Source organism: Amblyomma maculatum, chromosome 3 (assembly GCF_055883805.1).
Source record: "Amblyomma maculatum isolate TAMU_Amacu chromosome 3, ASM5588380v1, whole genome shotgun sequence".
NCBI lineage: Eukaryota > Metazoa > Arthropoda > Arachnida > Ixodida > Ixodidae > Amblyomma > Amblyomma maculatum.
In genome coordinates, this window is record NC_139346.1 from 165506738 (window position 1) to 165517649 (window position 10912).

A 10912-nucleotide genomic window follows, 5' to 3' on the forward strand; every position below is an offset into this window, starting at 1 on the left:
CCTTGCTATTTTCTGAAAATCCGCATTGAGAACCTTGTATCTTTCTCTTTCCCCCATAACTTTTGCCATCCTCCTTTCCTCAGCTATTTGCAAAGCCTCTTCAGATAACCAGTTTGCTTTCTTGGATTAAGAAAAGAAAGAAGAAATGTACGTATGTATGTATGTATGTATGTATGTATGTATGTATGTATGTATGTATGTATGTATGTATGTATGTATGTATGTATGTATGTATGTATGTATGTATGTATGTATGTATGTATGTATGTATGTATGTATGTATGTATGTATGTATGTATGTATGTATGTATGTATGTATGTATGTATGTATGTATGTATGTATGTATGTATGTATGTATGTATGTATGTATGTATGTATGTATGTATGTATGTATGTATGTATGTATGTATGTATGTATGTATGTATGTGGAATTGCAAACGCTCTATTTTTCGCAGGAGCCAGAGTTTCTCAGAAGAGAAAGAAAAGCCACGAGCGAGCGGCGCAGACTTCGTGTCTCTTCTTTCTCTCCTAAGAAACTCTTTTTACATCGTGACCCTCTCGTGGTTCGCGGCTCGATATGCTCGCAGGTTACACCGGCGCCATTGGCGACGCGGCTCAATCACCGAACGGGTGCATAAGAGCTGCGCTCTAATATTCATCAACGATTACGTCATCATGAATTTGAAAGAAAAGGAAAGGAAAAATGTTTATTCCATGTATGTGTACATACTTGAGGAGGAGGGCAAAAGGCATACAAGTCTGACTAGGCCCATCTCCCTGGTGCACCTAGCTGGCGCAGTAACATAGCGCAACATATCCAACACTAATAGAACATGTGAATTAGAACACAAATTACAACGGCAAATTATCATATGCACATCAACATATGAGAACAAAAATTTAAAGACGTTTCCAACACTGATTAGGCAAGTTTTCATCAGTGTAAATTTAGGGTTCTGCTTAAAGCATGCATTGTCTGCTAATTGTTTCCTGAATAAGCGTTCATATTTATATTTATGGATGATTTCTCTCCCCTTCTCTGACGCATTGAGAGCAAGCCTGAAATTTGAATTTGTAATTTTCCATCGTTTTATGAACTACTACGAAACCACTTCGTACATTTTCCCTACAAGTTTCGAAGATTCGAATCGTCAAAATGTGAAGAAAAAAAAACTGGTTGCCTTTAGTTAAGTAGAAGATAGCTAACAATTCTGCTTGTATTATATCTTTGCAACAAAAGCGTTTATAGAATTGGTACGGTTATCGAAAATGACATGAATTTAATGATTTTGCGTATGACTTTTTCCTTGTCATCTTTCTATTTTATTGTCATTTTAGTAGCTCATAGGTGTTGAAAAGCGTACTAGGACTCCTCAATAACCAGTCTTCAACTCTGGATGAACATTTATGTGCTATATAACGGTGTAATATTGTTGAGACAATGACAACGACTCAATGACTTCATTCCCCTGTGGCACTGGGCCGATATAAGCAGACACCGACTCATTGCCTGGCTTATGAGATACTACAATAGCGTGAGTAGGAGCAGCGTGAGGGTTGACAAACGGAACCACGCGAGATTAATCGATGCGCCCTGAAACATCGGATGCTGAAACACTTCTCAGTGCGCTGCCCACTCGTCGAATATTTTAGGTAACTCTGTTTGCTAGTTCAGCCGCGCAGAGTTCCGCTATTGAATGCAAGGCTTAAACAAAAAAGTGATAATCAGTATTCACGGGTCCATGACTACGCCAAATATTGCAAGAAGCCCGCAGTCTCACACAACAACTAATCCGTTCCCGCTCCGCTGCTCTTGAATATCGAGACTTAAGCGATTTTGGGCAGCATAAGGGGCCGCATATCCGAGCGCATCGCGTTATTAATAATGAGGTAGCAAAATAAACGCGCCAGGCCGACTGATGTGTCTGACACGAACATTCATTGCGCGGATTAAAGGAGGGGGTAGTAAACTGGGAAAGAGAGCAATGGTTAGCCTTGACCGCCCAGTAGAGAGCAGAGACATTAGTCTGCCAACCAAGATCCGTATAACTCGTGCTATGGTCTTTCCAGTTGTGATGTATGGATGCGAGAGTTGGACTGGGAAAAAGACTGACCGCCGAAGAATTGACGCGTTTGAATTGTGGTGCTGGCGAAGACTCTTGAGAGTTCCTTGGACTGCCAGAAGATCAAATCAGTCGATATTGTCGACCATAAACCCTGACTGCTCATTGGAGGGTCAAATTCTAAAGTTAAAGCTCAGCTGCTTTGGTCATCTCATTAGAAGAGAGGGGTCGCTGGAGAAAGATTTGATGTTGGGAAAGGCTGAGGGTCACTGGAGAAGGGCTATGCAGCGAACGCGATGGTTAGATGGCATCCTCGAGGCGCTGCAGATTAAGTTATGTGATGTTAGGAAGATAGTGAGAGACCGGAAAGCGTAGCGTGATATGGTCCATAGGGTCACGAAGAGTCGGACACGACTGAACGACTGAACTGAGTAAACATTTGCCTTTCGGAGAGAAGCCAATTCGCACTCACTATGTCTCGGCATATTCCCAGATGGAACAAATTGCCAAGGTGTGGTGGCCTATATTTCCTCCCTTCTCTCTTACGCGAAAGCCTTTATAGGCTCATAAGTGTGCGCCCGTGCGTGCGTCCGCGAGAAGTGTCGCAGTTATTCGAGAGATTCAGCGAGATACCTCGAGATTGTGACTTCATCGCCTGGTGACGTCATCGGACATGACCTGACGTGATCATGACGTCACATCCGGTCATGCCTAATAGACCGTTTTAGTTTCACGTACGTGAGGCGTTCACGGACGTGAACGTGAGAAGTCTACGTAGCCGACGCGCATGTCGTTTGGAACCCTTATAGTTACACGTTCGCGACGCACGCTGCACGTCGTTCCTAGCGCCATCTATTGACAAATACAGACACTGTTACAGCCATTCTAATACAAGACGAGTCTAAGCCAAGCCTGTTTAACTGCGTCGGAGCGACGGTGCATCGGGTCGTCCTCGCCCTGTGTAAATCGCATCTGTTCTTCTATACCTTTGCCACTTTTGCGTTTAGCAATGCCTCGGAGTATTATGTGTGACCGCTACCTGCTCTCCACGCTGTCGTGGGAGGAGATCGATGATCTCATGATGTCGAGGGCGGAGCGGGTTCTTTATAAAGGCTCTCTGGAAGATATTGAATATTACTTCAGAAGAAAGAGAGAATCTGAACTTTTGCGCTACCGCTCGCACCGTGGACTCCTCAATATTGATAGTATAGAGCCCTCCCTATTCAGGCAGCAGTTCCGTTTTGATAAAGCGGACTTTGATTACCTGTTTGGTGCGCTTCAGGTGCCGGAAACTGTGAAAAGTGCACAAAACGTCACCGTGCCAGGTCGGGAGGCATTATGCATAACCCTTAGACGCCTAGCCTACCCAAACAGGTGGTGTGACCTCGAAGCCATATTTGGGAGGCACTCATCGGTAATGTCGAGTGTGGCGACGCAAGTAGTGCATCACATTGCCCACAGTTTCAAGAATCTGCTGAATGATAGCAACAACCACGACTGGCTGTCTCCTGCACACCTAGCGAAGTTTGCAAGTGTAAGTAGACTTGATTGTTTTACCTATTCCCTGCAGCAGTGTTGCATGGAGCTGGTGATAGGTGTCCTGTCACCCTGCATAATGTCAGTTTTTCGCCCAGTAAGGTATCTTGCGTTATATTATGTTTGCTTAAATGTGGGACACGCAAACTGGCTGTATTAGATGACAATGCGGCATATCGAGATGTATTACTCACCTCCCTCAGCCAGCTATGTGCTGGGGCAAAGAATATGAAAGCGATAGTGGCACGGGGCTAGCGAGGAGTACCAGGAAATCAGACTACTCATAAAAAAGGAATCTCTCTCTCCAGGAATTCCTCTTTGAGGAATGATGCATCCACATGGTAGTCGCATGTTATACACTAACCCACCCCCCCCTCCCCTCCCCAGAAAAAAAAAAAGAAAAACTTCATTTTGATGGGGGAATCTTATTTGGCTGTCTCTCAGTCTGAACTCTACACCTCACCTTTGCAAATTTCAAGTAAAAGTGCAACATTATTAAAAATTTCACATTTATGTTAGTGTTGAAATTATGTCAACAATAACTCAACGTCCCATGTAAAAGAGCTTACTTGATGTTCCTGTTTTGCTGATATTCAAAACTCAAGTTTTGATTGCATTTCATGTTGTTATCTTGCAGGCCGTACAAAACCGTGGTGCCGCTCTACCCAACTGCTGGGGATTTATAGACGGTACAGCTCGCCCCATATGCCGACCAACAAGGAACCAGCGTGAATACTTCTCGGGCCACAAGCGCATGCACGTGGTAAAATACCAGTCGGTGATGTGCCCAAATGGGATTGTGTGCCAACTTGACGGGCCTTATCCTGGAAGGCGGCATGACGCAGGTATCTAGTTTATTGTTCAATACTGAAGAAAATTGTGCTATCATAGTAGACATCACAGCTGTAAGGCTATAGTTTCGTAAGCAGTATATGGTGTTTAGTTTCTCATCAAGCAGCAGTTATTACAGCCACCATATAAGTGTGCTATATTTAGAATAAATATAATTACAGGAGGGCACAGAGAAAAACAGCTGTACTGCTAACATAAGCATTTTTCTCTTTTCTATTTCTGAAATGGTGTGTGTGCCATGTACCAATACAGCAAACAGTAATATATATACAGTTTAGATGATTTCATAAAACACTTAAAAGCTGCTTGCATGTTATGTAGCATGAATATTCAGTTTATGTGCCAATTTCAGTGCGATTGATGTAGTTTTGCAGTTCTGTAGGAGTGAACCTCTGTTATCATTATTCTTGCAGGGATACTCAAGACCAGCGGCCTGTATACCAAACTGGAGAAACTGGTTGGGCATTATCAGTTTGTGCTATACGGCGATCCTGCCTATCCTTTGAAGCCACTCCTGATGAAGCCCTACGGTGGCTCTTCTTTGACGGCCACACAGCTGGCGTTCAACTACTCCATGAGTCGTGTTCGGCAATCGGTTGAGTGGGGATTCGGAAAAGTGGTAGCCGAGTTCGCCTTCCTTGATTTCAAAAAAAATCAAAAACTGCTACGTCAGCAAGTAGCGCAAATGTATAAAGCTGCAACGATCCTGACGAACTGCCACACATGCCTGTATGGTAGTCAGGTTTCACAATACTTTGGAATTGATCCACCTAGCTTGCTAGAGTACCTGACACCACATTCTATGCCATGAACATGCTTGTTTGTTTGTTTGGGGGGGTTTGTTTGTAGCCGGCACAGTAGCCGGCACAGCTTGGGCACAGTAGCCGAGCACCTTACCACTGTTTTTAGAATGTTCAGGAAAGCAAATTGATTCGGCCGAGCACAACCTGAATAGTTTTGCTGTTCAAAATGCTGCCTTGTAGCTGTGCACAGTTGCTAAGAGCAACTACCTAAATGCAACGCTGTCATTTTATGTTCTGAATTGCAGCCATAAAAATAACTTGCCTGTCTCTTTATGCTTTGTAGGTCATGGCTTCCAGTACTGGATATTTATGCACTGCAATCAACACAGCGGGACAGATCACTCAAACCACATGACACAAGAGCACACATTGGTCTCCTGTTTTGCTTGTAGCACATAAATCTCCAGTACCTTGTGTAATTACCATGCCTGTTTTGTTTTATTTTAACCCTCTCATTTGTAATGTATAACTGTGCCCTGAGGGCGTAATGGAGAAAGTTTGAACATTAAAATGCCTACAATGCCCAGATCACGTTTTTTACATGTATTCACATGTGCAGCAATTCCAGCGTCGGCATTCACAAATCATGTTTATTTGCTCATTTCGTAGTGTTTTCTTGGGGGGCAATCCTGGTCAGCAGATTTTCCAGGATGCTAAAAAACATGCGGCGTTCGTTTGCCGTTTCTTGCCTATCGTCCGCACGCTCTTCTGCACGTGAACGCCATTCTTCTGCCCGTTCTTCAGCCTTTTGTTTCAATTCTTCTTGCCTCAGATGCATTTCATGTTTGGCTTTCTCTTTCTCCCATTGAAGGCGGTCTTCTTCTAGTGCGATGCGTCTCGATTCGATCAAAAAGTCTTTTTGCTTAAGAAATTCATCGTGCCTCATTCTTTTTTCAACAAATTCATAGTCGGCTATCTCGAGCCTTCGAGCTTGGTTTCTTTTCCCTGTAGAGCATAGGAGTAAAAAAACAAAAAAACAATCAGCCTCTATAGTAGCACGAGAAAGTGCCCACATAGAAAGATTTGGAGATGAATTTGAGCAAGCCATATTCATTACAAGGGAAGCACATTAAGTATTGCTGTTTGCCTTCTCATAGACACAAGGCAAGTAAAAAACCACACAGCCCTAATTAAAGGCAAAATCGAGTACTAGCACAAACAGTGAACTGTACAGCGACATGTTTCCAGCAAAGCAAGAGCAATGGTGAATCAGAGCTGGCGTTGATGTAGACTTGTTTGGCACACTGTTCTGCATGATGTACAAGGCATTCTACGAGGGCATGAGGTATGCTGACATGAACATAACAGATGCACGAAACACTGACAGCTGCACAGATCAGCACAAATATTTCTCAAAGTACCTTATTGCATAAACTGTTCCTTTCGTCAATAATATATATATCCTCTCTTTCACTCATGAAGTGAAGGAGTGCAGGAAAAAAAAGTGAAAATTCAGCTCAAGAAGAAAAAAAAAATGCAGGCAGAGCAACATGATGGCAACAGCACAAAACCACGGATGACAATACAGGAATGGCTTGTTTAGAAAGGCGAGATCAACTGATTCTAGAAATAAGTAAAAAAAAAAACTATTTGAACTACAAGAGACATCGGGTATAAGTGAAAGTACACACTCGAGAAAGCCTAAAGATAAAAAAAAAGTTACATTAGAGGAAATGATGGAAGAAACCAAATGCGTATTGTGTGGTATGAACAGAAGAGGGTTGCTCAATAAAAATTACATAACAAAGCAAGAAATACATCTCATGAAAGGATTTTTGTCAAAGAAAAACAATTTCAATTCTTTTTCGAAGTTATTTAGAGAGTAATACCATTATTACAACAGAAGTTTAACAAGTGTGGTAACATTCTGTATCATTTGTTGTCCATAACTGGTACTACACGTTTTCATTAACCAAGGTTGTGTGCTTCTACACTAATAAGCTAGGTTCCTTTTACGAAGGGATGCCGACTGTAATAGGGAATAGCTGTTATTTTATTTCAAAGTTGTAATGGTGAACCAAGAAGACATTGGACCCACCACATGCCCGAAGTGTTCCACACCAGCTGCGGAAGTGGATGTTTGCCACCTGCTGTGGACTTGTGCAGCCACAAGGGCATCTAGGACACAGATTCTGCAGGAAGTGGGACTGGCGGCAACAAGGGCGAAGAACTTCTCCAAATGGCTCACCGACAACAATAAGAGCAGGAGCCTTCTCCGGTTCCTTATGGAAAATAATTTACATGATCTTTTTATATGCCTTGGCAAGCTTACGTAATAATAAAAAAAAAGAACACAGGCAGTGAGAGTATAGGTTGTCTGTTTTCATTATACAATACTTCCCAACAGAGGTTGGGAAGAGTGACTTCTAGGGGCACTTTCAATATTCCTTAGCATTTTTCTCTGCGAGTAAAATTGATTTCACAATCAGTTTTATGGTAACTTATTCTATTCATAGAAACAGTTTGATATTTTTGGCTCTTTATAGCCATACCAATTTCCAAGTTCCTTTCATGAGCATTCAGGTAGGATATACTGGAGTCAGTATATTGTAAATTGCAAAATGAAACAGCTGTGGATTACAACGTGCTCTGAAAATAACTTACCGGTGCTGCGAGTGGGTTCGCTTCTAGACGGCCGCGGATCGAAGACGTCGTCTTCATGTATGACAGGTGTGGAGGGCCTGCTGTCTCTCGACGAACTTTGGATGACCTCGGGCGCGACGACAGCGTCCGTGCCAAACACGGAGAGCGAAGGATCATCGTCCGGTATGGAGTAGTCGTCGGCATCATTGGTCATTTGGCTTACCAAATGCGCCACCGTCGTACGTCCAGAGCCTGCAATGAATAATAAGAACAGTGAAGCAGATTTGGCTGCGTAAAAAGCTAAGACGTAGATAAAAAGAAAAGGCCGACGCTACAAAAACTCCAGGTATGCTTACATCCTGCATCGACGTCAGGCATGCTGCCGAGGTCCGTTGCCGCGTACACTTCCGCTGCGGAGTCCCTTGCTAGTGCGGCTGAACTTCTCGCAGCAGCAGGCGAGCTTCGGGAACCACAGCTTTGCGCTGGTTTTTTTAATGCTCGTGTCTTGTGCCCATTTTCTTTGGCTATGGTCAATATTTCCTCCAACAGTTGCTCTAGTTCGGAGTACTCCTCCTCGGTACCAGACCTAGCCCAAGCAAAAGAGAAAAGTTTGTATGTATATTACGCTCCTTACTGAAGTAAAACGACGAAGCGACTTACTTGCGGAGGCTTCTCCTCTCCCTGTCAGCATATTGGTCCAGCAGGAGGCATGTGCGCTCGCGCACGGTGCGGGCGGTAAAAAACTTCCCCCGCGCCTGTGTCAAGCGCAAAGCAATTTGCGCCCACCGCGCTCCACGCTGCATGTTATCCTCAAAAGGATTGCAGTCTCTTACGTCTCGCAGCATGTCCAAGTCGTCGTTCTTGGAGAACCGAAGGCGCGGAGGTGCAGCACTCATATTTACGACGTCTTTGCTGACTTTTGACCACGGCGTGCTTCTAACTCACGCTTGATTTTTCTGCCTTCTCACCAAATCTCACGAGATCTCGCAAGCTTCCGAGTTTCACCAGGGGGCACTGGTTTCGCTGTGCTTCGCGTGATCTCGCGAGACCATTGCTATGGCAACGGCAAAAGCTTCTTCGTCAGGCTTAACAGCTGTAAAATCGTGCTTCTATCTAAAAAATAAAGGCTATTTGTCACTTGAAACATTATGCGAGGGTAAGATTGGGCAAACTGAAGGCGAATACAACAGTTTAGAACACGATATCACGCCGAGGAATTAGCGACGAAGCTGTTATCGATGTGAGGCGGGCGCTCTGGTCGCCGCCATGTTGTCAACGCTACGAGTACGCCAGCAACGTGAAGACGCCAACGTGAAAATCCGAATCTCACGTACGTCCGTGAAACTCCCGCGGACTCTTCACGTTCTGCGCATGCGCACTGGTCACACGTAGGCGCTTCACGTACGTGAAGCTCCCACGTACGTGAAACTAAAACTCTCTAATAACAGTAAACGTACGTCATTGTGACGTCACATTCGGACATTACGTCACGTCTGGGCATGGCCAATGACTTCACCAGGCGATTCACGTATATACAAAGTTGTCTCTACCGGGCGTCCGATCCTGGCGCTTCCTTGAATACCGCATCACATAGCATACAGAAGCAGACGCAGCTGGAAAGCAGGAATCAGTGGCTTTTCCAAGGTTTTCGCCTCATCGCAGTTTAGTTGTCCAAAGTGCCCCGTAGATTTTTCTTTTTCATTTCAGTTATATCTTCCGGCGCTCTTGAGCACCGCTCGCGCGAGATTTATCCCAGAGTGAGAAGCAGGCGCATATGCTTTCAGCAAGATTTCGATTTCCACTTCATTTTTCCTTCAGCACACACGTTCCTTTCGGACATTTTTATTGCCTTCCCCAAACTTACTTCCTATTCAGCAGCAGGGCATCTTGCTTAAGCAGACGTTTGTTCGGTGTTGTTTCCATTATGAAATCGCCAAGTGCTCAGTAAGGCCAGCTCTGGGTCCCACTAAATATATGCAGTGAAGCCATCATTCCTTCCTCAGGCATTGCTCATACTTCGGCCCTCCTGCTTTTGAAGGGTGTATCTTGAAGCGGAAAAAGGGTACTTCAAAGGAAAATGTAACTGCGAAATGTTTCGCTAAAACTTCGAGACCAGAAAATTTACACTATATCTCTTATCGTAAATGCTTGGTTTCATGCAGTGTTTTGTGGCTCCTTTTTTTCTTTTGCCCTACGGTTTTGTAACGAAGAATGAAGCCATAGATAACGAGATTCTCAAATAACAAGTGGGAAGAAAAAGAGCATGGCCGCGGAGCGATAGATAGTGGAGGAAAGACGCAATATGAAACCTCAGCTACTGGAAAGCATCGTTAGAGCCTTAAATGAGATTGTTTGTCACGTCTATCCCGACAAGAAATTTCTCAGATGTTTGTCTTCATTCTCTCTCATGTACCATTTTTTTACATTCCCTATATCTCTCCACTCGTTTTATTTATTTATTAATACTGCAGTCCCAAAAGAGATGTTTGCTGGGATGGTACATGAAGGCAAAGGAAAAAGTTTACAAGTGCAAGTGTCAAACATTCAAGCTAGAAATCATCTCTCATTTGTTATTGTTCTTTTATAACCTTGATCTCAGCCGCACTCTAAAAATAACAATGAGAAGAAAGAATTTCTCCTTCACTATTACCCGGTGTTGTGGAGTATCTTTCGACTGTCTGCGAACACTTCAGCGCCACAGCTAAACAATAAGCGCGGAGAATGTGAATGAATAAATTCTGAATTTCGAACAATGCCAGAAGAATGTATAAACGGCTTAGAAAACCATGTGCCGGATTTTGATGGCTATTTTCTGGCTTCTTTTTCTGTTCTTACAGTTTTTACTTTCTCGTATCTTCTCTTTGTGCAGGTTTGAGCAAGCACTTTGCAGCAAGCATTTTAGTGCCTCAGATTCAAACAGTCAGAGGACGAAAGAAAAAAACAAGTGGACCTAAGAATCGTCATAAATTGTGGCAGAAAAAGAGCAAGTGTGAATGTTTTTCACTCCTGATACTTTGTTTCCGAAGGTCCCCAGCCCTCCAACTCTGCCTCGTTGTGTTGCGTGTTTTTGTTT

At 43.7% G+C, this 10912-nt stretch overlaps 2 protein-coding genes across 2 annotated transcripts; one reads left to right on the top strand and one right to left on the bottom strand.

The window, feature by feature from the left end:
- Window positions 1-2908: 2908 nt before the first annotated feature.
- LOC146196749 (uncharacterized) lies at window positions 2909-5784 on the top strand. Its single transcript, XM_084596401.1, has 3 exons — window positions 2909-3599; window positions 4239-4446; window positions 4867-5784. Exons 1-3 carry the CDS (start codon window positions 3075-3077, stop codon window positions 5262-5264), a joined length of 1131 nt encoding a protein of 376 aa, XP_084452527.1. The 5' UTR covers window positions 2909-3074; the 3' UTR covers window positions 5265-5784.
- Window positions 5785-5854: 70 nt separating this feature from the next.
- On the bottom strand, window positions 5855-8735 carry LOC146196750 (uncharacterized). Its single transcript, XM_084597071.1, has 5 exons — window positions 8673-8735; window positions 8500-8594; window positions 8196-8425; window positions 7861-8091; window positions 5855-6201 (listed from the first exon to the last, which is right to left on the bottom strand). Exons 1-5 carry the CDS (start codon window positions 8733-8735, stop codon window positions 5855-5857), a joined length of 966 nt encoding a protein of 321 aa, XP_084453197.1.
- Between the last annotated feature and the right edge of the window lie 2177 nt (window positions 8736-10912).